The sequence below is a fragment of the Haliotis rubra genome, unplaced genomic scaffold (assembly GCF_003918875.1).
Source record: "Haliotis rubra isolate DU_JTF1 unplaced genomic scaffold, ASM391887v1 Scf1193, whole genome shotgun sequence".
NCBI lineage: Eukaryota > Metazoa > Mollusca > Gastropoda > Lepetellida > Haliotidae > Haliotis > Haliotis rubra.
In genome coordinates, this window is record NW_025765107.1 from 110300 (window position 1) to 138253 (window position 27954).

The 27954-nt window shown below is 38.6% G+C and overlaps 3 protein-coding genes across 3 annotated transcripts; 1 reads left to right on the forward strand and 2 right to left on the reverse strand.

Moving 5' to 3' along the window:
- Positions 1-3675: 3675 nt before the first annotated feature.
- LOC124261371 (excitatory amino acid transporter 3-like) lies at positions 3676-16129 on the reverse strand. The gene is made up of 5 exons (XM_046695679.1): positions 16090-16129; positions 11754-11880; positions 8562-8741; positions 4538-4654; positions 3676-3829 (listed from the first exon to the last, which is right to left on the reverse strand). Exons 1-5 carry the CDS (start codon positions 16127-16129, stop codon positions 3676-3678), a joined length of 618 nt encoding a protein of 205 aa, XP_046551635.1.
- A 2064-nt stretch (positions 16130-18193) lies between these two features.
- On the forward strand, positions 18194-19399 carry LOC124261404. The gene is made up of 4 exons (XM_046695724.1): positions 18194-18221; positions 18490-18559; positions 18743-18793; positions 19020-19399. Exons 1-4 carry the CDS (start codon positions 18198-18200, stop codon positions 19397-19399), a joined length of 525 nt encoding a protein of 174 aa, XP_046551680.1. The 5' UTR covers positions 18194-18197.
- A 193-nt stretch (positions 19400-19592) lies between these two features.
- LOC124261377 (putative nuclease HARBI1) lies at positions 19593-21830 on the reverse strand. Its single transcript, XM_046695691.1, is given in 7 exon segments — positions 19593-19730; positions 19774-19828; positions 20010-20042; positions 20044-20109; positions 20111-20131; positions 20313-20453; positions 21180-21830. Coding segments are annotated over 7 exon segments (1011 nt in total). The 5' UTR covers positions 21737-21830.
- Positions 21831-27954: the final 6124 nt, after the last annotated feature.

Consider the following 27954-nt stretch of genomic DNA (forward strand, 5'->3'; position numbering starts at 1 on the left):
TTATCAAAAAGGACAAGATCAGGTTTGTTGGCAGGAATTCTTCTGAGGCTGTATATGGGCCTATTCCACAGAAGTTTCAAAGCATCATTTTCCATGACGCCCTGGACATGTTCAGGGTCGTACCATGGATGGACCTCGGAGTCAAAGCCACAGGCATGGCGGAGACGGTAGTAAAAGCAACGAGCTATGCCATCATGTCGTTTAAGATATACTGTTTGTGCCAAAGAAGGGCATCCACTGACAGTTGGACAGGCTCTGTGAATTCATTACACAGTCGACATTTCATGTTAATATTCTCTTTAAGAATCACATTTAGGCGATTGCGAGTAGGAAAGCCCTCAGTTTCACATTTAAGATCAGCCGACTTCATCCAGGCGAAGGAGTCAGTTGGATTACTGTTTGTTTCACACACTGCATGTATACACGATGCAGTGGTTTCTCAGAAAACTTCTCCGCAAGTGACCGACTCTGGGCAGACTTGGTAAAGGACTTCACCTGCTTTACTCCCATTGTTGTACCGTCCAGCAGTACATCGCCATAAAAAAAATCAACATCAAATTTCAGATTTCGTCCAAGAACCTTGGCACGCTTAAAATAGCTGTGGAATTCCTTGCTTTCATCATGAGTCTTCACATGCATCAACAGAGGGTCATCCAATAAATAAATATGTGCAAAAGTACACAATACAATTCTATCAAGAAGAGCCTCCACATTAATCAAACCCCGACCTCCAGAATTGATTGGCATATATAAACGATTAAGAGAGGAACGAGGGTGGTGAGCTTTGTTTTCAGACATGATCCTTCTGGTCAGGCGGTCAAGACTCTGGATGTCTTGTTTTGTCCAATCAACTACTCCAGAGGAATAGGAAAGGACTATGTTGGTGGCTTTGAACTTGATCTGACCAGTTAGCTCTGAGCTCCAGATTTTCTTTAAGCGAGATTTATACTCAGCCAGATTTAAGTTTCTCTTGAATCTGGGCAATCTGGAGCTTGTCTCGAACTTTCATTCCAAGATAGGTGTAGGCCTGATCTTCCACAAGATTCTCAATAACTCCGCCCCCTTGTACTGCCTCCGTGGTGTAGTGGTTAGAGCGTCCGCCCGGAGAGCGGAAGGTCGCGGGTTCGATCCCCGACCGCGTCATACCAAAAGACGTTAAAATATGGTACTTGCTGGTCCCTGCCTGGCGCTCGGCATTAATGGGTACAACAAGGACTGGTCGGCTCGGAGTCAGTATAATGTGTCTGAGTGGGGTATTCATGCTTCACTGCGGCATGGTATCTCAGTGGGCTAGCACTATAAAACCAGCCTCAGTCTTGGCGAGTACAAGCAGCCGCACATACACATACACACGCATGCACGTCGTCATATGAGCGAAATATTCTCAAGCAAAACGTTAAACCCAATTTCACCTCACCGCACCTCCCCCTTGTAACTTTACCGATCCATCAGTAGTTACCTTGCCATGTTTCACAGGAAGAGTATTACATTTGTCGAGTCCAAATGTCATGCCAATATCGTTAGAAAGGACTCGACAAGGAGAACCTGTTCTTTCAAATTGGTATCTCCTTTGGCAAGGAGGTCAATGTCATCCGTGTAAAGGAGATGAGTAAGAGATGTTGGGGATCTGTGCTGTGGAGGTCTGGGATGGTAACCCTGGCCTCCTCTTTATTGAGCAGGAAGCTCAAAGGATTTAAAGACAAACAAAAAAACAAAACAAAGGACTGAAGGAGTCACCCTGAAATATTCCCCGTCGACCAGCAACTAATCGGAGACTTGAGTAAATCAAGTAGTCGCTCAGGGAGGTCAATACACTGAAGATACTTCTGAATGTATTCATGCGGGACAGAGTCGTATGCGTTTCCTGTGTCAATGCAGCACATGGTGAGGTTGTTTTAACCTCTTTCAGAATCAATTTTTTGTACAAGAAGTTGATCCGTACATCCCCAACATTCATTCCTTGCTCCCTTCTGCTCTCTATAAATTATGTCATTAGAAGAGCAGTAAGATGACACGAGGTGTATCAAACACCCTGTGATAATCTGACTCTGTGTCACATCAGATTGGACTGGTCCTCCTGAAAGGGTACGTAAGTCCCAAAACATTCAAAGTCAATTAAAATCAATCCAACCTTTTTAATCGTAGAATATGTGTGTTTTTAATATATGGCTAAATGTGTCTAAACCGCTAACGGTTGAAGGGATGGTGTAAATCCAGCTAGGGCCCATGCAGGAAGCAAATGTACTGTAAGTCCCCATGGTCCCTAGTATGGTGATCTACCTTCAGTTGTTGGCAGTATATAGCCTGGTTTTACCGTGTATTGTCATCTATAGTTAAACTGTTTGTAGATTTAATTAATAGTTTTAAATTCGAATCTGTGATAATCTAGTTATTTTACTGTCCTTCGTTGACAGGTTTTTACAATTTACCATTAATTACTATGTACAAAATTAATTGTTCTCGTCACGATATGGCTGAAATATTGCCGATGTGACGATAAATTTTAACCCACTCACTCACTCTGATAGGACTGTAGACATTAATGGTGATGTGAAGAAGCTTGTGTTATAAAATATTTGTGTGAAACGTGTACATATGCTTTGTTAATATCTTTGTTAATTGGGCGGTGGGGTAGCCTAATGGTTAACGCGTTGGCTCGTCACGACGAAGACCCGGGTTCGAATCCCCACATGGGCACAATATGTGAAGCCCATTTCTGGTGTCCCCTGCCGTGATGTTGCTGGAATATTGCTAAAAGCTGCGTAAAACCAAACTCAGTCAGTCAGTCTTTGTTAATTTATCTTGTCCAATAAATATTACCTCAGATTGTCATGTCAGTGTGCAGTTTACATATAAACACACATACCTAACCAAAAGACTGTAGGGGCTGTAGCCCCTAATCCATTAAAACAACACTCAGGTGGTGGCAAAGTGAGACTAGCCCTTAAACTGCAGCAGTGTAGGCTAGCGCTGAATTTTACCATAATCAAATAAAGTTTAAATGTGTTCATGAAAAGGTAAGCCTATTCATCGTTACATGCAGTACCTGTGACAAAACCCATGCCTGAAAAAGGAAAGCCAACTTCTAACCTGAAGCACGCCTAACCTACCACTGACACTTGATACTAAAGGGAACTAATTTGTGCACATTCTTCAGACTCTAATCAAGTCTGGGCATAAAAACATAGTGAGTTACATTATGAGGAGTGCATCGCGATATCTCAGTAAGGTCTAACGCAAACAACCAAGTCTCTGTCTCTCTATCCTGACCACACCAATCCATTTTGTTGTCTCTTACATGTAGCTGCAAGATGCTCGAGGCTACTCTATTTCTGAGGGATAGTTAACACATATAAATACAAACACGATATCAAAGTTAAAGGCTTATATTAAAATTGAAGGACTTTTATATGTTTTGTACAATCTAGAAGTATGATAAAGACATTCGTTAACAAAATGAAACCATAGAATCTTATAATGAATTATTGGTTTACAATGCAAGAAGAAACATTGGGCAGATCGGAAGAATGTGTGGGTATTTACATTTATATATATTTCTTGTGCCAGCATATATATGATATGTACATTACAAAACAGTCCTACTGAATTTTCGTTGACTGAAAGAAAATCGTCTTCATGAGAGGATTTTGGGACGTGTAAGGAGATGGTTGTGTTTCACACCAGGTCATTCTCCAGCATCTCCTGCTCTTCCCGCAAAGGATCACTTTGAGTCTCTGATGTTTCACGTGGTGGGAGCTTTGTGTAATGGGAGACAACTCCTACGACCAGACAATCACTAGCCACATTTACCATTGTGCGGAAACGATCCCTGGAAAGATCAAATGTTTATGACACTACCAACAAATAGAAGACAAAATTCTTTCATCATCAATGAGAAATCTCTACGTAAAGGAGACTCGGTTGTACAATATCATGAGTATATATTTGTTTCAGCAGTTTTACAGCTGTGTGCTATTGTTTGTGAAGAACTGAGTCTGGACAATCAAGTGATTGTCACCATGCGAATACGATGACAAAGCATTGTGTGAATGAATCACTACGAAACCATGTCAACCTGTCATCTAGACAGACCGATTGGGTTGCTAATTAGACTGATAGCACACGTTCCAATACTATGTGTTTCCAATAAGGCAATCGCTATATGGCTACAATGTTGCCGATGCAATGCAAATATTTTTTTAAATGCATATTTACCAGCCCAGAAACACACAAGCGGGGTATTATTTCAATCATAGAATGTCACTCTTAACTTCGATCTTCGAAATACCGGTAAAGTGTACATCAGATATTATAATCTTGAGACTTTAGCTTGTTTTAGGCATAATGAGTGAGGTAGTTGTTGAGAAGATACTTGTTCCGAAGTCAATATAATGATAGCAACATAAAATGAACTCGGACAGTTTCATGTACCCAGATAATGCAACAACTGAGATGAATCCAAATATCTAGTATTCTCAATACAGGTCACTCTATGTGCCAGATCAAGCATTAGCATATGGTAATAAGGGTAACTTACATCAACCAATCAACGGTGACCAAGAAAGATATTCCTCGTTCCGGGAGACCAATAGCTTTCAGAACAAGCAACATCATAGCAACAGCAGCGCCAGGGACACCAGCAGATCCTACACTGCTGAAAACAGCTTTTAAACTGGAAAATATTAAATGTGACACCAAACGTTGTTTTATCGTGAAACTAGATTCAAAGCCAATTATGCATAAAACGCATTGAACACCATATTACATCCCTTAGATATGATACATCTATCAAAATGAAAAGCAATGAGAAAATAAAATACGTTAGCTGACTTTGAGGCTTATGGTACAAAATATACTCTGCATAGCCTTATCCTACTGCTTTGGAATTCCTGGTTATCAACTTTGTAAAATGTGTGTGAAATGTAGAAACACATAACCTGAATTCAACTTGGTAACCAAAACCCGTTCAAATTATTACACCCTTTATCTGTTAACCATTTTGATAACTGAAAGACTTACCCCTTCCACTGCGGACATCAAGTACAACAAATATATACTCCTCCATCACCAGCATTTATAAATCACCATTACATGTAGAAAGCTATCTCTGTGTGTAAATGCCTGTGTATTTTAATTCATTACTTACAACTATTAGGTGTAGTAATTTTGGAATCCCCACATGGGTACAATGTGTGAAGCCCATTTCTGGTGTCCCCCGCCGTGATATTGCTGGAATATTGCTAAAAACGGCGTAAAACCAAACTCAGTCAGTCAGTCAGTCAGTAATTTTGGCTTGTATGCCAAAATGGTCGATGCACAAGAACACCATATGAACAGTAACTATGCAGTGACTGTAAGTAACACAGCATGAAGTTTGTTGAAAATTAAATCCTTTTATTGTTTGAATCTAAACTGCCTAAGGAATTAAAGAGGAAATAAGTCAATCAATTTATTAACAAAAGGGATAAAATGCTGAATATGATTTGCATCATTGTTAGAGTTATGACGTTGTGTTTTTGTTAATTAATTTGTCACATTAATTAACTTTTAGTTATTATGGGTCACACAAATCTTAGATTTGAACTCACACTTACGTAGAGTATGTATTTTCACCTTTTGAGAGTGGGCTTGGGAGTTACCTCCCTTTGTTTGCTTTGCTTCCGACGGGAGAGAAGCGCCGAGAAGCGCTTCGATGATTGTGTTATGGCGTAAATCTTTCTAGTGAGTGAGTGAGTAAGAATTTGAAGTCACATCGTCAATATTTCAGCCATATCGTGACTAAAACAAGTTTAGAATTCACCATAAATACATGTAAAGTATAAAAACCTGTCATCGAAGGACAGTAAAACCGACTAGAATATCACAGCATCAAGAAATAAAACCAGCATCTCTCTCTAAAATTGGATTTTAAATTAGGACAATACAGTATAAAAATGGGCTATAGATCGCCAACAACTGAAGGTAGATCACCATACCAGGGACCATGGGGACTTACAGTGCTTTTGCTACCTGCATGGCCCTAGTTGGATTTACACCATCCCTTCAGCCGCTGGCGATTGTAGGAAAGTTAAGCCATAATTTAAAATAACGAAAATGCTACGATTAAAAGTTTGGTAGAGCGAAATTGACCTTGAAAGTTTTGGAACTTAGGTACCCTCTCTTTAACCCCCTTTAAGGATACAGCCACTAACAATCGAAGTTGATAATCTAATCTACCAATTATAAAACCTTATCTATTTACAAAACATATATCAAAATTCATTTAACAAATCTATCTCTTTTAAAAAACTCAATGATTAAATGATAATTAACATTATTAAAACGGTCCTTTACTGTTTTGATATTTAAATATTTACCCCTTATGATGGAGAATTCAACACAGTCAAGCAGGATTTGTTTGACAGTGACTCTCTCATCAAGGGATACAAAACGGAGGATCCTCGCCTTTCAATAGATATACATGAGTATATCTTGTGTGTAGCCAATACGACATCGTCGCATGATGACCTCTTCAAATCTGGACTGACAACCAAAGTAGGTACAACCAACATAGGGTTTTATTACAGGTAATTTATTAATACCAACTTGGGTGTCCCACTTCTTCTGCATCAGATCACGGATGTACGATCTAATCAGATTGTTTTAAACAGAGTATGAAATAAGAAGTGGTGTCACAGATTTGTTGAGTAGGGCCTTAGCAGCAAGATCAGCCATGGTGTTCCCAGAAATGCCAACATGGCTGGGTAACCAACAAAATACGATGTCGCATTGGCCAGTAGAAAGATCATTATATAATTCAATTATGTCGATCAAAAGTGGATGTTTGCAAGATAAATTTTTAATAGCCTGAAGGCAAGAAGAGAGTCGGAAAAGATTATGTATTGTTTATATTTATGGTGTTTTTAATATATTTTAAGGCTGTTAATATGGTATTAGCTTCTGCTGTGAAAATAGAGCTGTTATTTGGTAATCGGGAAGATATTGTTCTGGATCCAATGACAGTGGCACAAGCAACCGCGCCACCATTCTTGGACCCATCTGTAAATAAGCATTTTTATGTATTATATTTACTTTTTAATTGAGTATATTCTTGTTTATATTGTAATTTCTTTTCTAGAAATATCTAGAACTGTATAACAGGTATATAAAGGATGGTTGCTGAGATGTCTGACGGGACTACTACTCTGGATTTAAGCTAATTTGTGATAACATCAACGTTTCAAGGCCGACCGCACACACGTCTACATTAAACTTTCAACAGTTGTCATCAATCTTCAATCAGTACATCTGTTTACCGGTAATGTCAGGACTTTGGTGAGTTGATGTTTTAGATTTCTGTCTGAATATTTTAGATTTGTGACTCAATTGTATTGTATTAAAAATGTGTAATGTCACTCATTGTAATCTTGTTTATTGTTCATTCAAGAATATTATTGAATATCATGGGTACAATGTGTTGTCTGTGTTCTAATTTGCTGGTTTAAAGGGGCTCACAACCTATTCAATTTTATCTCAGTAATTTCTAAACTGGTTAAAAAGGGGCTCACAACCTTTTATCTCAGTAAATGTCTAAACCGCAGTTAGCACAAATGGATATGCACAAAAAGAATCTACGTTGTTTTCTTAAAGGCAACCCAAAAGCGTACCATCAAACATTCTGTTCTGTACAATATGGGCAGTTTACAACCGCTTCTTTTTACAGTTACTAACTTGTGACTTCAACCTACTCACATTTTATGTGCGCACTAATACGTTTTACCTTGTACTCTGTTGGTATTCACTGAAATAAGTTTACTGTCTGTTTTGAGAAAGTACTAAATAAGGAGTTTGTCTGCCAACCAGCTTTTGGTAGGCTGGATTGGTATTTACAGAGCACTCAGGACTCAGCTCCGTGGAATTAGAGAAGCAAAAATCGTATTTGGTGCGCAGATTCCACATATAAGAGATACAGGTATTTATACATTTTAAAAATATCTTTACAGTAATATGAATTTAAACCACAAGCTTGTATTGTCTAGGAACTAGGTCTCTAGGTTTACGTCTGTGAAGAACTTCTGCCCCTGCAGAGTAAGAATGGAGTATATTTGGATTCAGCAGTAACCAATTGGGACTCATAGTGATTCTAGGGAAGTGAGGGAGAAGGAGGTTGGCACCCTCAAAGATTTCTATCTCTAATATAGCATTTTAGAGTCTGAACTGTTTTGTTGCTTCATGTTGAAGTCAGCAATATCGCGTAAGGTTGTAAAAACAACCTTAGCGCTAAGGTGATCGTAAGTCCCATGTACCTCAACATAAACAGTCTTAGCGCTAAAGGTTGTTTTGTACAACGGCATCCAGGTCGAACTGGCTGATATTACTCCACCGCTATCAACAGTATCAGAAAATCTAACTACATGATCCAACTGATTCGAGCGCCGAATTATATTGTTGTGGATCCCGCTGTTGTAGTAAGAGCCCAAACGATCTAACGATCTTATAATTACTCATCTATACGGGTGTTTGCCTCACCAATTATACCCCAGAAACCCACCAAGATTACAAACATACCTTATAATTATTACATCTCTCCGAATGTCAGGCTGATCCCATTGTACTGAGCAATGAACATCAGACAATGGCAAAACACAGCAGCGCCGTCAATGTTGACTGTGGCACCCACTGGGAGGATGAAACGGGAAATCCGTGTGTCCATCTTCATCCGCTGCTCCACACACTGCATCGTCACCGGCAGCGTGGCAGCACTGTGAATAGATCCAACTGTCATGTAAAGAAGGCTGAGCTCTTAATTCCTGATTCCCAATCACAACATCGTATCAACTGACTGATGATGTTTGATTGAGCTGAGTAAAACGAGGTTACAATATTTTGGCAACTCGAAGGGCAACTTACGCGAAGTAAACAGCAGTCTTCAATCAAATACAAAATGGCTGCCTAGAGTCACAACAGCGAGGTGTTCATGTATTGCCATTATCAGTAAATATACTTGACAAAGCTGTCGTTGTACTTTTCCTATTAAATGCATGTAAGTTGCTTGTTATTTGTTGTTGTTTAATATTCATATTTCAGCAATATGGCGGCGGTCTGTAAATAATCGAGTCTGTACCAGGCAATCCAGTCCTCAACAGCAAATGGGAATACCGTACCATGTGTCAATCAAGTCAGTGAGCCTCACCACCCGATCCCGTTAGATGCCTCTAGGGTGGGTTGTTGAAGACCAATTCTAACCTGGGTCTTCAAGGGTTAATGCGTGAAAAACAGCTTTTACAAAAGCGTAGAACATGAAGTCATAGAATGACATTTTCCATACACATTATGTGCCTGTATTCTGATGTCATATTGAATTTGGTAAATTTCATGTTTAATAAGTGTTCTGTGAATATTCAAATTAATGTGATAAAAAAGACAAATCTAAAGAAATGTATTCATTTGAAGCTTTGAGTTTATTTGATCATTCACATTGGAGCTTGAATCAGTTTAAAATGAACCGTAGCAGTGTCAGCATTTATTGACTGTTAGATTTTGACTGTTATAATAATTAGGGATGAATGTATGTTGGACACTGTTTCCTTCTGCATATTGCTCTAAAAATTTGTTGCCGCCTGATGTAACAGTCCTATTTCATACAAAAACACCTGCACGTATACATTAATTTGTTCTCCACATTTGACGTGAACATTATCAATACAGTGTCATATGCAAATAGAAGATTAATGCGGGGGTAAAGCAGCCATAACTCAACAGGTCGGTTCATCAAGTCTAATAGGTTTCAATACAGTTACTCCAAACACAAAGTCAGTTGGAAAAATTAGTTTCATCTTTTGAATGGTAGCTGAATTGGATTTAATGTAGTGATACTTTTAGGCCTTCCCCAAAAGCCACAATATTCAACATCTGTCTTCCTTTACCTCTAGAGCATCATTTGCTCATTGTAGTTACAGTACTGTCGGAAAGGTGATAAATGTATTATGTTGTCAATATATCAACTCACCTATAGTATACCTAATTTTTATTTCAATTGATTTAACATGCCCATGCATTTAAAGGGCAGTTTACAGGAGAGAATTCGGTACCAAAACAACAACTTAAATTTTTTCAGAGTTCAACAACAGTAATCTGAAATAGTCTTTACATTTATGCTAATAATACAGGTGGCGTAAAAATATAAATTAACGTTTTTCTTAAACAAATAAATGTTGAATGTTTGTGTTACTTTACTTAATTATCGTTTCTTTATTGAAGAAATATTAATATAAATGTTAAGTCTTGATAAATATGTTTCCCCGTCATGCATGCACATCTTTATCACAGCGTCCACTGTGGCCAACTATTTGTAGGCGATTGTTGCAAAGGTTTACAAGTTGTTTGTGCTTGAAAAAGACAGAGGTAAACCTTTCATTAGTATATAAATGGTTTAATACAGAACTTGTAGAGCTGTTGGTATGTCTTACCAACAAGTTTACAATATTGTAAACAAATCAGACGAGACAGGGACCGTCTCAAAGCAAAACCGGGACGTAAAACCATCCTTGACAACTTTGACAAGGGAGTACTTAGACGGGCGGTCTACAAACTTTAGGAGAAGAATAATATATATATTCTAAAGAAGCTACACCAGTGACTTCGATAAATCTTTGGCCAGTGTTCACAACTAGATTAAACTGACTGAATTACATCCATATTTTCGCAATGAAATATACTGTTGACATGCCAAACATTAAAACGTTGCACATTTCTACAATCAATCGATAAGATAACACAAGTGATAGGATTCTTTCCAATTTACAGTAATTCGTATGTTTATTTCACAACAAACACACATACACAAATGATCCCTTCCATAACCAATACGTATACTATACATACACATATTCAACATTTTGAAGAAAACATCTATTGAGATGACCCATCGCCCGAGGGTGTGCTCAGGTGTCAACTTTACCTGTCGATACCGTGTATGCTGTAACACAGGCAGTTAATGTTTGTATCAAATAACGTCCCACTACCCCTTTTTTCTAAGTTTTTGGTATTTTCATCAGTAAAAACGCATTTTAGGGCATGTCTCACAATTTATTCCCTCGGTCTTCATTAGGTAGATGTTTCTTAAAGTGATATTTGTTATTTAAGTAACTGTAATACCTCTGAATTTTAAATATAAGTCAAAAAGCATTTTTCTAGCATTTCCGACAGTACTTTAGATGGCATTCGTCATTATAGTTCCGCCATTATCGGTGTCTATCCTGTAACCTTACAGCAAATATGACGGATATAACAGACTCGGTATCTGAGTGAGATAAATTGAATTGAACATGTGTACCTGGAGCTTGTTGCCAATGCGGTTATTACAGCTTGTGTTGTCTTGAGGTATATTGCATATGGGTTCTTTCGGGTCAGAATGAAATACAAGCCGGGAAGGACCACCAATGAATGGATTGCCAATCCAGCCATTTCAGCCATTTCAGTTGCAATGTAGATAACCAGTGTTTGTCCAGCCTCCCTCAGGTCAGTTGTGGACATTATCTGGGCAGTGATGAGAAACAGGATGCCAAGTGGTGAATACCTGGGCAAATACATGCAATTATGATACAAACAGACAGTGGAGACGTATTCCAGTGAAATACAGAAATGAACTCTCTCTCTCTCTCTCTCTCTCTCTCTCTCTCTCTCTCTCTCTCTCTCTCTCTCTCTCTCTCTCTCTCTCTCTCTCTCTCTCTCTCTCTCTCTGCGTCTCTTACGGTGTGTTATTTTGCACCTACCACATGACAAGTGTGATCATTTTGAAGGTGACGAGATTGATGACGGTGAAGAATTGTTCCACCACGCCTCCACGATGACCAAGTTGGTTTAGAATAACACCAAACACAATGCAGTAGGTAATGACGCCTGCCGAGAGAAATAGTTGGAATAACTGAGCATCATGTCCCATTGATCAAACACAAGGCCAATTCTTCAAACTTTTCGGATAGGCAATTGATATGGATGGAGTAAGTTTGTGTGTAAAAATTTGGGGGGTTTCGCTAGCACTTAGCGATATGCATTTGAAATGAACTGATCATTGGAGAAAGGTGCATAACAACAATTCACTATAACTGTTTCAGTGTAACCGATGTAATTATATTACAAAAGTACCGATTGGTGACTGGTTTGTGCAGCAATAATGATTCTCTCTACTCGCGTTATTTTTAATCCCTTCTGTTTTCTTTTATTTTGTTTGTTTCTGTTTTCTTTGTTGTTTTTTGTTTGGTTGTTGTTTTTAGTTTCTATTTTCGGTCTCTAATTTAGTTTATTTCCTTGTTTTGTCTGTTTGTGTTATTTTTGGGAATGATAGTAGCTGTTATTGTTTGTATATGTATCATTTTTCATTATGGCATGTCGTAGCATTGGTTGCAATTCGACATTTTTTCAAAGATGAAGAAAAAACAGTTTAAACAAAGGAGGTTTTGTCATGGTATTAATCTTGTGCTTCGATCATGTGTGACCACCATAGGGACTTATTCCATAAAAATCGAAATGAGGGTCATTAAAGTGTATTAAAACCTCGTATTTGTCTAAACTGCTTTGATGCTCTTCCTAAACTCGACATTATCGGTTATAATGTCAAAATCTCCGCAGAGTATTTCCACATTTCTTGACAAAGATTCATCTTAACCCTGTAGTCACTTACAGTATTGTTTTGTCGACGTATAAATAAGATCATAATCAAAAGAATGATTACGGATAAGTACCTCATCATCATTAGAAATTTTATATATCACGTTTAAACCTGACCAGTTTATTGAGGAATTCCATTCAAATGCAGAAAGATCATCAAGCTCTTGTAACTTTGGATGTTTTCTATTCAAATTGACCAAGCAACATTGCCTTAGCTTCTTAAAGTTTGTGCGATCGGCCACCAACTGAGGAAGGAAGATGGTGAGGTGAAATTGGGTTTAACGTCGTGCTTGAGAATATTTCGCTCATATGACGACGTGCATGCGTGTGTATGTGTATGTGCAGCTACTTGTACTAGCCCAGACTTAAGCTGGTTTTATAGTGCTAGCCCACTGAAATACCATGCCTCAGTGAAGCATGAATACCCCACTCAGACACATTATACTGACTCCGAGCCGACCAGTCCTTGATGTACCCATAATGCCGAGCGCCAGGCAGGGACCAACAAGCAACATATTTTAACGTCTTTTGGTATGACGCGGTCGGGGAGCGAACCCGCGACCTTCCACTCTCCGGGCGGACGCTCCAACCACTACACCACGGAGGCGGTCGAAGGAAGATGGCATGAAACCCCTTCCGATTAACGTTTCAGTACATTATGTAACCGTTATTGCCTTGGTCATGAAAACTATTATGTATTTCCTTGTCAACGACATTAGGGAACTCATCCAACCTAACTATTTAGAAACGTCAGCAACAAGATGTAAGAATACCTATGACATTTGCACCATCCACCCTCACAGTTTTTCTTGCTGTACTAACACGCTGGCTTATGTTCTTGGATTTCCCAAAAATGATCACCAGAACTGGAATTGACATCGTCCCGGAACTCATGAATTACCATCTCAGTTCTTGAGTGTAGGACTGTAGCAGCAACGATGTTGTCAGGAACGATGTTTGAGCCGATACAAACTGTTATATTTAGCGACGTTAGACACAATCATAGTCCCTGGTATTATAAGCAACACTAAATATACTCAGCAGTAAAAAAACCCGTCAATACGAATTCAAAATTAGATAGGCACTGTAATCAAATCATTACAGACATTGACATAATACGTGGATCCAAAACGGATTTTGTGTACAATATCTTGACACATCAATGAAGACTTTCAAGACCTTACGTGAACGTTTGCGGTCCATTCAGACCCTTGACTTCAGTATCTATTGTGACCACCACGAGCGGCAATAACGGCAGCACAGCGTCAATGCATGGAGTGAACCAATCGATTGATGAAGGCCATTGGCACCTGGAACCACACTGAGAAAGGCCTGGCGCAATAAATCGGCTGTATTTGGCCTTGGTATGTCATTATTCAGTCTCCTCTGAATTTATCCCAAAGATGTACAATTGGGTTTAAATCAGGACTAAGGGCTGGTCACTGCATAATGTTGACACCGTTCTGCTGTGGGAAGTCCCGTGTAGCTCTGGCAGTATGGGCCCGGGCGTTATCATGCTGGAAAATTGTGTTCCGGTGACGTGCGAAATGTGGTATGACGTGGGTTCTGAGAGCTTGGTCGATGTAGCGCATCGCTGTTATGCCGCGTCCTCTCCTTGGACCAAGGTTCTGGAACACCACAGGACCCACTCTCTGGTTCAGGCCTATTCCACCCAATACCATGATACTTGCAGCTCCCCATGAGTCTCTTTCCATAACACATTGATCTGAGTAACGCTGGCCACGTCGTCGCCATATTCTTGTTCTGCCATCTGCAGTTGATACGCAGTACCGACTCTCATCTGTGAACAGAACAGTTTTCCATTACATGTATCGCCAGTTTTGGTGTTGTAGGGCAAACTGTAGACATTCACGCCGATGACGCGGGGTGAGGATAGGTCCAGGGTAAGGTTCAAGTCTTCCTAGCGCCTGGTTCCTCTGAGCTGTCCTGAGTCGCGGCATCCTGCTGACGTTGTATTGTGAATGTTTCAACAAGGGTTTGGGGTGCATTTTATAGGGCTGGTCCTTGTGAACAGCACGTGCAGCATGAGTTGCATGAAAAACATGGAGAACATCGTACCATCTCCGAGATCTTGTTGCGTTTTCGACACCATTTCCTTGGTTCCATTCTGAGTTTGGGAAAGGAATGTCTTTGCTCAGGTAAAGTTGAGGATGTCAAAAATATACAATCAAAACATTAAATGAGTTTACAGATATCCGTTTCTGCAAAGGAAGATTCCAAACTGACGTTTCTTTTGCTCCTAAGAATAGATGCAATTTACTTAATATGCTGTTCCTACAAAGCTATTATCAATGTGAGGGACGAAATACAAAAACAAATTTGAATCACTTGTCTCCAATATGTATTTAAATGTGAAATTGTTAACACATTTCATATACTGAGACAGATGTTATGGACATGTATTCTGATATAATGGTAATATGTAATAACACACATATTTCCCCTTTTTAAATTTATTACATGATGAGAAAATTAATCTGCCTTTACAGATGCCCTACATTAACGCATCTTGGGGAGACGCATACAATTTGGCCTTCAGGAAATTTTTCTTGGCTGAGACAGCTGATGGTATTGCATAGTCTGACATGGCTGATGCATATCATCACACGCGACGTGCATAAACAGATGCTCATGATGTCAGTCACTAGATTGTCTGGTCCAGACTAAATTATTTACAGACCGACGCTATATACCAGGAATATAGTTGAGTGCTGCATTAAACAACAAAACAACCCTACCTTACTAAATCCAAAATGATATCGATTGCTGGCGCCATGGCACCATTGTGTTGAATGTCGGTTGTTAATGGATCTGAGTATGATCCAGGTTTGATGCTCAGGACTAATGCCAAACCAACGAGTGTTGCAGCAACAGAGGTACTTGCATAGTAAACCATAGAAAGTACACCCATCCTTCCAGCAGATGAACCCTTTATATTCCCCAGACCTTCAAGAAACATATATGGTTTGGTTCTGCTCACAAAACTTGAAATTAAATAGTAGTCTATCAAGATTTTTCATAATATTGGCATACGTAACAAGATATTAGGTTACATTTATCAACTTTTGCTTTTTTAAGCATAAAATAAATGGCATACTTTTCAACATGTGTTGTCCATTTATCCAGTTGATAAATCAATGTAGTACGTTGGAAAGACGGGTTAAATCCGATTTATATATTACAGATACAGATCATTAAGGCAAACAATATTGGTAGGTCACTTACATGAGTTGGTATCTAATCCTACTAAACAATAACAAATATTAAATAAATGTATTAAAAAAATTGCAAGATAATGAAATGTGAAAATTGGCATGTCGTTTATTTGCAGTATAATAGGGATAAGTAGACAATGTCGACAAGTGTTCCTGGTGGATACTACAACGTCAACCAACGAATATGCGCAGGTGGTAAACTTACCTGTAATAATACTGGCGACTATCAGAGGCAGCATCAGCATCTTCAGCATACGAAGGAAACCTCTCCAGGGAACTGCACCAACTGAATAGCTTCAGGGGTTGGCTTGAGAGACCGGCACATAATCCCAGCAACAATTCCCAGTACAACGGCGAGAATTGTAGAAATGAGAAGGATGTTGTGTCGTAGAAACTAAAGAATCTTCATCTGCCATTAGACATGTCAATTTCCATATGAATGCTGATAAATGCACATATAGGTGTGGATAATAAATGTACATTATGGGCTGTGGGAGTGTTTATTTCAGTATTTAATACTGTCAAAATAATAATAATGAGTCCATTTGTAAAGCGCTAAACTCCAGGGTGCCGTTCCACTAACCGATCTTAACTAAGATCAATCTTAGCAAGTTACGCCAATTTTACAATCGTCTTAGCTAAAAGTTACACCCGTTCCACTAACCGATTTTAGGCCGATCGTAGCCGGTCCCGATCTTACGATCCGATCTTAGCTAAGATCGAGACTCTTTCGTGCGAGAGATAGAAAAATGCGAGGCACGAGTTATCTCCCTTTCGTTAGCCTAGCAGACGATGGAAGTTGCTTTAGAACCAACTGTGATCGCGGAGAAGAAACCTCGAGGGAGAAAAAGCAATTTTTCTCCTGAGGAAGTAGCCATTCTTATTGACGAAGGGTCCACCATCACTCCCTTTATCGGCTTCTTTCGGACCCGGAGTGACGAAGAAATCTAAAGATTCGATGTGGGAGAAGATAGCTTCAAAGTAAGTGCTTGTCCGTGTTTTCAACATGTTTATATGTTCCTTTTACATATTACAGTACCATTGTTACGGTGGTATTTCGTTAATATGCATCCCTAATGTTTAGCGTTTTTCATCAGGAACATATTCCTATTTGCACCGTAAATTGGGCAGGTAACTCGCTTGTAAACATCCCAGTCATTTCCTACTTTACTTCCGCATTCCACATTCGGTAACGCAAAGACGTATAACGTCTCTGGGTAACGGTAAGATGGACACTTTTTCTTCAACTTGAAATATCGTAGATGGTAAGTGATCACATAAGTTTGCTAAAAGAAATTACATGTAACTGATAATAAATATGGAAGAAAGTAAGATATGTACAGGGCTAAAACTAAAAACTATGAATTGGGATTTGAGTCTGCAGTGAATTTAAAAGCACTTCTACTTATAATTTGTCTTTCAGACTCATTTCTTAAACAGGTTTATAGCCATTGAACTAAGTATCAACACAATATATATTTTAGATTTTAATTCATAAATTTCATAAATTATTAATGAAAACAGCCAACTTGGAGCCATGTACAACAAATCAAAATGGACAAGTGAATATAATTAAGGTTTTTATTTAAGTTTCATAACCCATTTTCTGAAGTCATGTGGAAGCAAGAACAATGACATGGACTATAATGAAATGATGATTGAAATATATATCATTGACATATTCTTCAAAGAATTTGATATTATGGCAAACAGATAATTATTTTATGATAAGTATATTGGATGCTATACTATACTAATATTTCAGAATAAGTGCCAACACAGCTGGTGTGAGATCGGCGTGTGAAGTCCGCAAGAAGTGGAATGACATAAGGTAAAAATTCCTTTTGTTTTTCTTTGAATAGATTAACCTTGAAAATAATACATTCAACCAACAATTGAAATTATCTATCACCTCAAGATTCATTATGATTTTACACTTACCCAACCAACTCATCTGACTGTCACAAATGATATCAGTGTACATGTATTCAATATTTACAGATCAAAAGTGTTATTCTGTAAATGAAAGAGACTAGAGTGATTGAAGACGTACATGAAAATTGTATGATGAAAATTTTATGTACATGATCATTTTTTCCAGAAGGAAATTCTTTCATCTGATTTAAATTGTATATCACATTGTCTCTATACCAAAGTGATGAACTAGGTTCCCTAAAATTCAGAACCTGTAATGAGTATGTGGCCAAAAGACTATATGAAATATTTGATTTCAGATGCCAGGTGGTAAAAAAAAAAGAGCTCAGCTCATGAAAAAAAGGAGGCCTGTAAGACTGGCGGTGGTCCTCTGCTGTTATGCTCAATGAGCTGGATGAAAAGGTATGAAATGTTTACTTCACAGATATAATAAATGGAAGATGAAATTTAATTTTCCTTATCATAAATCTATTTCGTTGAGTAGTATTTTTAGTTGTGACAAGAGAAAATTAGTTGCATAAAATATTATTATTACAAGTTGTATATTACCTGGCGAGGTTAAATAGATGATTCATTTGAATATCAAAAGTGCCATTTATTACATGTACCACAAATTTATTTCTTATGTGAAATTATAGTTTTCTTCAAATGTTCAAATTCATGTTTTCAGGTGCTCTCAACCATTCCTATTTGTCAGGTTGAGGGAATTGATGGTGGAATTGAAACTCCACTTTGTACTGGTAATTATAATTTAATTTGACACCTTTTCACCAAAACCAGTGGTCATAACAATGAAGATATATGAATTAGATTTTGAGTATAACTGTAATTTTAAGTAACTGTTTATCAAGGGATTTATTATCTGTACCTATTTTTGATTAATTAATCAAATAATGATGCTCCTGTATGTACTTTGTTTATAGAAGATCAACCTCCAACAGTTGAAGCATGTCTCCCTCAGGAAAGTGCTGCAGGTACATATTTATCAAAACAGTGTATAAATAATGAGAAATTGTGAACACCAAGGATGTTTTACATTTTCATATCCAGATATAGTAATTGAAAGTCTGTGTATTCTTACACCCCATAATGTGTCAAATTTCATAGACAATAAATATCAATGATTTCATGAGATTTGAAGTAAAAGTTTGTTGTAAAGAATTTAAACATTTTCAACATCTTTTTTGTTCAATGTTTTAGCACTAAGAACAGTGGAATCAGTTAATGCGGGAAGTACATCCACAACATCAGTGGCAAGTCCTGTGATCCCCCCATCCCAAAAGATAGCAACAAGCACAGCGATGTCAATATCCTCAGCTGTAGCAACATCAGCCTCTACAGTAACCCCCAGAAGCGGAACCACAAGCCATGTGCAGGGTCTGGTGAAGGTAGAGGAGTCAAAGTTGGAGGTGCTGCAACAGCTGCTTAGTGTGGAGACACAGAGGCTGGCCGTGGAGAGGGAGAGACTAGCACTAGAGAGGGACAGACTGGCACTTGACCGGCAGCGTCTTGAGCTAAAGGAGAGGATGTACAATTCCAATGTTGAAAATTTCATCACACCTGTGATAAGTTTTGATTAAAGAATGTGGCTTATTTTAATATTGTGACATAATTTAGCAAAAACAATTGATGTACTATTTGATGCATTCCTGCAGTTGAACAATATTTAATGGTGTGCATGTATAAAATAAACAAAACTGAGATTTTATCCTGTATTCATTGTTTATGGTTGAAGGTAACATATACTAGTAATTACTTTTTAAAGTGAATATGCTACTTATCACCATGTTCATGCTGTGAAAAATGATCAATGAGGTGTTGTCGGACTTGGTGGCCGTCATTGACCGCTCCTTGGTAGGGGTCATCTGTGTTGTCTTCCTCCATGGGTTCTGGGTTGGGGTAGGCGCAGGTCTATGCAGAAGTTGTGTAAGTAGAAACACGCACACAAAATTACTTTGCAGCATTTCTTGGTAGAGAAGGGCAGGTATCCAGTGCTTTTGTGCAAACACCTGCAAACTTATATTAACACTACTACAACACTTCATAATCCAAATCAACTTCTTTCATGAATTATTCTCAATTTTACCTAACTGTTCAGTAAAATTAATTTCATGAAAATCATTTTAATTTGACGAATCTTTTTATTTTTGATAATGACTGCAAGTTTATATTTGTTGTTATGAAACCAACCTGAATCGTGATTTCAGGACACCAAAAGCCCTCTACCACATTTCTTGTCTTGCAGTGTGCTGATTGGTATCTCTGCTGAGCCGGGGTGCTTGGATCTGCCAGGGGTCAACAACCATGGTCGACACCCATATCTTTGTCAAAACATAATTGAAATATTGATATGGCTATTAGAAAAAGAGTTGCATCAAGTTTGAAGTTATGTATTTATAATATGATCATTAAGTTAAACTATGACAATTAGGTAACAGATAAAAATACCTTATATGCCAATCATGCTTTTATACATACAAATACATCTGACACTAACTAACATTACTGTACCCTGAATCTCCAAGGAGAAAACCGTCTGGGCAATCATGTTGGAATGTTTGTCCAATGATACTGTTGTTTAGAATGGAGGAATCATGCGCAGATCCTGGCCATCTTGCCACAACATTAGTAAATCTGAAATGTTAAAGTAATGTACATTTTTAATATAAAGACTGCACATTTTTTTTCTATTTGTAGTTCTTCAATCAAACTGTAAAATGTAATAAGAATAAGAAATAGGGAATATTAGGAATGGGAAAACTACAAAAAATAAACTTAAAGCATTAATATATGATCAGCATGCGCAGATCCACAAATTTTGAAAGGGGGTGGCTGGTGGTTTCGCCCCCCCCCCCCTTTTGGCTCCTCCAACGCAAAACAAATCTTCAATGTGGTCTTAAGTCATTTTCAAAACAAAAGAGGGGCGAACCCCTGCACACACAGACCTCTGGATCCGCCAATGAACAGTGCCCGATGGGATTTGAAGCGAGGATTTTGGAACGACAGTCTTAGCTCTACCAACTGAGTACAAAACACGAGAAAATAATTTGTGCTTGCAGGAGACCTTTGGCCTCACCATGACATTTTATTTTTGATATAATTCCTAACGTGTTATCAATAGAAATATACGTGTACTGTGTTAATCTTCATTTCACTAACGATTTTAAGTATAATTAAATGATGACGAGTTGGTAACAAATAGTCTAACCCTTAGAGGGCCCCATCTGTTAGTGACAGGAAACCAATAGCCATTGGTCAAGATCGTTTCTAATGTAAACAGGAAGTGTTTCGCTCGAGTCAGTATACCGAAACTTATGAATTCTACTTATTGCATTACATCAAAAACACCAACCATCTTACCTGAGGGATGCATCGCATACTGCCTGCACATTAATGGCATGGAAGCCTTTTCTGCACACAAAAGCAGCCTCTTCGTCAGCAGGGGGCTTCGCAATCGGGATCAAAGTCCCATCAATGGCACCAATCACCTTAGGAAATCCTGCGAGTTTGAAAAAATCACTCTTTGTCCTGATGATACTCCCCCGTGTCTGGTCGAAGGAAATATTATCCAACGCATCACATATAGCCTGAATGGTTGGACGGAGCAGCCTAGATACGCTTGACTTGGATATACCATTAAGATCTCCCAGTTCAACAAGAAATCCACCCTTCCCGAGAAATCTTAGGGTAGTCAACACCTTGGTTTCAGGGGAAAGTGCGTGTGAACGCTTAGTATCTGGCATAATGTGTGGCTGAACCTTGTTAATCAGCATGAACAAGGCGTGACGAGGCATTCTATACCTCGCCACAAGCACGTCATCCGATGATGTGTCTAGAATCTGTGAGCGGTCTCGGAAAACTCGCTCACGGTGTAAAGCTCGCTCTTCTTCTTCACATACAATAATGAAAGTCGCCATTTTGGTCTCTCTACGATTGATTTTAGCGATCCTAAGTTGGTCATGAGCAACTTAGACTTTGGATCTTAACTTTACGATTGACTTAGGTAAGATTGGTTAGTGGAACGGTATGCCGATCGTAACGTCACGCTAAGATTGGGATTTTAGGGGTTTACGATTGGCATAGGGCTAAGATCGGTTAGTGGAACGGCACCCAGGCCAGAAGGTATTCTCATACAAATTTGACCAGTCCACTATGCCCCTATTTCAAAAATAACGTCGTCAACATCGTCATAACCAGCGTATTTAACCTTTATGTAAGGATAAAAGTTAAAAATCTACGATTTTATGGATATACAATTGTTATACCGCAAACCGCATATGTATCTATATACGTCTACGTAGCAGTAATAATAAAAAGGTTACTTAACTGGGTTTTCCGAAATTTTCCTCATGGTCTGGTTTGTTTACAGTCCGAAGTCCCATGGTATGTGTTCGTCACACGTCAGCTGGTCTAACATGCAGCTTGTCCCTGTCATTCATGACACACATTGTTTTGTCATCACTATATGCTGAAATATGTTATGTGACTTTAACAATGCCATTTTAAAAGCTATTACAACCAGGTATCGAGAAGTATGTATGCATAGAATCAAGTGACGAGCAGTAAAATTCACAACAGGTATGGTGAATGATGGTGTGCATGGTGAACCTGAATTTCTGTTCGACATATTACCTAGATTTCTCGATATATCCCTAGATTTGCTAAGGTACAACCAACCCATCCTCCATGTTTTGATAACAATGTTAATCTGTCACCCTGGCAAAAAAGATCCCTTGATCAGCCATTAAACACGTCTTGGATGAAATGGCCAGAATACTCGGCAGAAGAGGTACAAATATACAGTTTAGAGTAAATAGGATGGTGGGATGGTTTACATGGAAAATTGTACAATGTCATGATGGTATTAAAAAATATCCACATTTTTTAAACACTAATTCGTTTACAGTTACACAGTTCGTTAAATTTTAACATATTAACTATATTTAATGTGTTAAAATTAAGTATACACACACATAAACACTCGTTACGTGTGTGTGTGTGTGTGTGTGTTTGTTTGTACCTCTTATTCCGATGCTGTTTGAAGGAAGGGCAAAGAAAAATGTAATGAAATTTATCGCCAGCATCACACGTATCGCAGAGGTTACACATTCTTTCTCCGGGTAGAATGTTGTGCCACCTTCCTACTTCTATAGGTAAACGGTGGCAGCAAGTTCTAAGTCGAATTTAAGAGTCAAGGAGAAAGGGATACATCTCAAATATTTTTTTAAAGACAAGTTCAGTTTTGATAATTGGTCCCTTTAGAGTTGCTATATCATGTAACCTTAAGTACATAATAGATTTAATTTCATTGAGAAAGACAGCTTGTTGACTAAGCCAGTAAAAGCTATAGCCTGTTTCATTAAAGACGGCTTCCACAGATGTTATTAACACAGGTGGGTATTATCAGCCATCCCTTTGTTACTACAATCACTGTTTTGATATTATACTGCCTTTGTATTTGTGATATCACTCTATATTGTATTGTAATTGCAGTTCCTATGTTTTGATTTGTAAAAATCGTTCATTGTTGAATGCAATTGTTAATTATATCACATTTCTTTGTTGTTCGATGGTTTCACACGAGGTCCTTCTATGCATCATAACTTTTCTGAAGTTTGTATTTCCGAGAAGCGTGCATACAGCTGTCTAGGATTAAGAAAATCTAATTATAATCATTGTCAAGACACCATTTCTGCTTTTGTAGACATGTTGCAGCTGATGGTATACTTAATTTTACTCTTAATTTCACAACGACAGGATATTTTGAAGTCTTTTATAAAACGTGGCCCATGAATTGAATCGTTTAAAATATTTTTGGCACTATCTATTGTTGCATTGAGGTATGAAATTAAAAACCAATGTGCAAACTGTATGAACCGCGTAGTAGGATTCTTACAAAAGTTTGCACATTGGTTTTTAGTTTCATACCTCAATGCAACGAAAGAAATACACAGTCAATCCTTATAATTAAATTCAACAACAAATACTATAGGCTTTCAACAATATTTTATTTAAACACAATCAAATTCATCGAAACAGATATCTTTGTTACCACCGATTTACGGATTAACATTTTCGGTGTAAGAATTCGGTAATGGCGTGACATGACTCAGGTGACTCATTTACATAAAATGACACGCCTACCAAACCATTAGCCAATCAGCATAGAGCACCCCCAAACAGCTGTCAATCAACCAAGCTAACATCGGGGTTGCGAATCAGAGCGGAACAAGACAACGTGACGCATGCCGGTAACGGCAAAGTTTCAAGTTCAAACATTTGAATTATTACCAGCGAACTGAAAGACACAGTTTGAAAAGTGAGAATTGAAATGAAGCCCGATGACATGAAGTTAGTGGAACTGAGATTGTTAGTGGCAGCAGTATTTGCGCAAGTGGAAAGGGGCTGTGATGTGACTGGGATTGCGATGCCATGAACTGATGTTCCAACGTGCGCATGCTCTTGTCGAGGCGTTACAATGGCGGAAAGCGTCTCGCTAATTCTTAGTTTTTGAGTAGTCGTTGTGTGGCGACTATAACTACGCACGGAACTTTCATTCCTATGGCCACTCATAAACATTATGTGACGAAGTTCAAAGCCAGCGTCACTCATGGCTTGGATTGCTGTGGCGCGAAGGCAATGAGCAGTGTATGACTGACTACATTGGGCATTGCGACATATGTCAGACATGAAACGAGTGAACTGGTATTTTTGACTGGGGTTGCTGTATACCAAATGTTGTGTGCGTCTGGAGAACTAAGTGCATCTTTATTACAGTGCGAAAAAGTGATCCGGCATTTGGGTCACTTTTGTCAAGGAGCTGGCGAAGTGCATTGACACATTGGTTTATATCATTCGTCGCGTACATTCGTTTGTCGCTTTGCGCTTCATCGCTGCTGAGACCACCCTGGATGTTTTTTGTTTCGTTTCGTGGGACAGTGTGACATATTCAACATTGCTATCATCTACCGCAAATTCAAAGGATGTGGGCGTAAGCTGCTGGTGAAATTCAAGACCACGACTTACAAAATGGATGGCCACAGAGTCGTACCAATACTTTGTACCGGAGGATAAAGGATAAGGATTGATGCCGAATGCAGATAAGTGCTAATTTTCATCAGATCACTTGTTTCAATGATTGATTTATGTTGTGTGGACGTGACAAGCCATGTTGTACATTGTACTTTAATTTGGCATCAAGCATATCATTTGCAGACTTAAACTGCTTATCTCTTACAATGTCAATATCTCTCCCGATATCATTTAAGTGTCTTTTCAGGGCAGAACGAACATTTTTAAAGTGTTCTTAGGATACTCGGCAGCATGTGCAGCCGGCATATTTTCACATCTTGTTTCCTGGTTTTAGGCTGTGCCTCAGTGTAGAAAAAATCTCAACTTTGTGTTAAGTTCCTCTGGTGTAATTGTTGAAAAATCCACAGTCCTCCCCTCGCTCTCGAACGACCAATCTAAATAAACAGAACGAAAACAATATCTAGAAACCTGACTATGACAGACCCAACTATGTAAACTTTGAACTAGGTAACTTTATAGCAAATCATTTTTCTCGGTTAGATCTACATAATTTAATCTCATTCTGATAATTGTTCCATTTTTAAAAATACAACTTTGTGCTGATGAACGGTCTTTCGTTTTGAGAAAATATACGTAGGATGGAATTTGAAAATAATATTTATATGAATTGTGTATATCTACCTTGGAATAGTTTAACACCCCATTTTGTGTTTCTTTTTGTGGATGTTGATTGTCTGTAGTCGTCCATTCGAAGTAAATCATTATTTGATAAACGTTTGAAACGATGTGTTTGGGATGGCTTATCATCGACTTGCATTGCACTAGTCATCTCGTGATTTGCCGATGTTTTTGTAGATCTGGTTGATGCTGTTATCTCTAACAAACTTTCAATTTCTTCCAGGTCTAAATCATCCGGAAAATCAATGTTATCCGTGCTAAGAGTTGCAACGTTTCCGGTAGATTGATCTTCGAAAATCGACTCAAAATTCCCCAGATCGAAACTTCCGTACTTGAATCGGCCATCTTGTTGGAATGTAAACAAGACAAGTTGCAGACGACCGTTCGCTGACTGCACGTGGTAACCACAGTAACCAGTCAAATAATGTATTATGACAAACACTTTTTATTAAATAAACACTTTATTAACGTTCACGGATAATTTTGAGTTGTTTGTTTATGTTAACCACAATGTATCACTTCAATGTTTATCCAAAGTTCATTAAGGTACCTGAGTGCAAGGGAATTCCTCGCTGTGTAAAGGTATTCCCCGACATTCCTCAGGTCCGAAAGTAGTCCGGTTCGGTGGGCGTGGCTTATTTTTTAGATTCATTGGGAAATGAAATCAAAAGAAATGTTCCCAGTTAACCAATCAGATTGCCAGAATTTTAATGAACACAATAAAAAATTTAATTTTTTGTGGTGGTGGCGCTGGTGGTGGTGGACGGAATAGATATGTACATTTACAATCAAACGTGGTTACTTAAACATCAGTTTCACCCGTGAAGATCCAGGTTAGAATTGATCTTCTGTAACCCGTGCTTGTCTAAAGAGGCGACAAACGGGATCGTATCCCAGTTGCGAACATCGATTGTGTTGACTCTGACTAGCCAGACACACGGTTACCTTTTTTGTGAATGTATGTAATTTGTAGGTCTGGCTAAAAATATCGATAATCGGACATATCGACGAGAATCATTATTAATGATTTTCGATATGATAATTGTGTAATCGATAATATCGGGAATGAATGATTTCGCGAAATAATTTTTAAATTTACTCAGAAAATACAGAGTAGGTCTTTTTTATGTTCAGGACGGTATTGTGTTGGTAATCCAAGCCCAAATATGTTACCACTCACATTCATTTCTTTCCGATTTTAAGTCAGTTTTGCTGAATGTTGCTTCTCTGATATTCATCAATATTCGACCGGTATTCATTTAACGATGATAGATCTCTGTGATCGATATCGATGGCCAACCCTAATAATTTGACTGGCGCCAATGGAGAAGGTTCCGCCTCCACGATAAACAGCCAGGACACGTGCAATCAAATCCAAACACTTTATTGTCGAAGCCAAGGCGACACACAGACAGACCGAAGAACCGAACATAAAACTGGGAAAGCGAGTTTATGTTTAAGGGAGATAACTCTAAGAGTCATTGTGTTAACTCGCTAATAACTAACTGCCAACTGGCGTAACTTCTCCTTCTTTCGTCTTATAAAAAAAATTATGGATGGGATCCACTAATGTTTGCATATGAAAGGGGAATACCAAATACAACGGGCCTATGTGGTAGAATATGATCACTAAAGTTAATAACAGTAAACAAATGGTAAATCGTCGTTTAGACTCTTTGGAACAAATATGATTATAATTATAACACTGACAAACTGAAAAGGAAATGAGGGACCATCACTGAGTAGACTGCCCTCCAGTCTCGGGGATTATTCTGCCCCATCACATACAAGCAACTGATATATGTAACACAGTATCACCAGAGGATGCTCACACACATTACTCTAGTAAAGGATATAGTCTGAGAGGTGGCATGGCGTCTGACGATTGCGACTGGACCGACGCAACTTTGGAGACATAGAAGGTTCTGATTGATCGATAGGGGAGTCTGTTGAAGTATCTTCTGGATAGTCAGTGTTGCCAGTAGTGCGATACGGGTGTGAATTCATGTCAGCATAATAGGGGTCAGCTCTCTCTGCAGGTGTAGGGGGCTCCATGATGACATCTGGTATAGGAGGAGGAGGAGGTAGAGACTTTGGGAATCTGTCATGTTCATCTCCCACTGGCAGATATTGAAGATCAGCCGACAAAGTGGATGCTTGTTGCAGTGAAGGTTTTGTAACAGAGTAACACTCCGACTTTTTCACTCTATAGGAAGTGTTTCGAAGTTGTGATCGATGAAGTTACTGAGCGTTGCACCAGTCATTGTCAACTGCTGTGACAATGTAACGATCACGGGCACGGGACTTGGAGCCATCGCTGTGAATGTAGACTATGCTTCCTACATCAATGTCAGGTGTCAGACCCTGCTTGAGGGTGTGAGTCTTAGACTTCTCACTTGATAAATGATTGGACACACGTTGGCCA

What these genes read in the sequence shown, in the direction of transcription:
- LOC124261371 (XM_046695679.1), bottom strand. Translation starts at nt 16,129, where the DNA reads ATGCTGATGCTGCCTCTGATAGTCGCCAGTATTATTACAG. An exon ending in AGTCGCCAGTATTATTACAG is followed by an intron (nt 11,881 to 16,089) that starts GTAAGTTTACCA and finishes TTCTCTCGGCAG; the next exon opens with GCGTCATTACCTACTGCATT. An exon ending in AGCCTGACATTCGGAGAGAT is followed by an intron (nt 4,655 to 8,561) that starts GTAATAATTATA and finishes AGCTGTTTTCAG; the next exon opens with CAGTGTAGGATCTGCTGGTG.
- LOC124261404 (XM_046695724.1), top strand. Translation starts at nt 18,198, where the DNA reads ATGCTCAATGAGCTGGATGAAAAG. An exon ending in TCAATGAGCTGGATGAAAAG is followed by an intron (nt 18,222 to 18,489) that starts GTATGAAATGTT and finishes TCATGTTTTCAG; the next exon opens with GTGCTCTCAACCATTCCTAT. An exon ending in TGAAACTCCACTTTGTACTG is followed by an intron (nt 18,560 to 18,742) that starts GTAATTATAATT and finishes CTTTGTTTATAG; the next exon opens with AAGATCAACCTCCAACAGTT.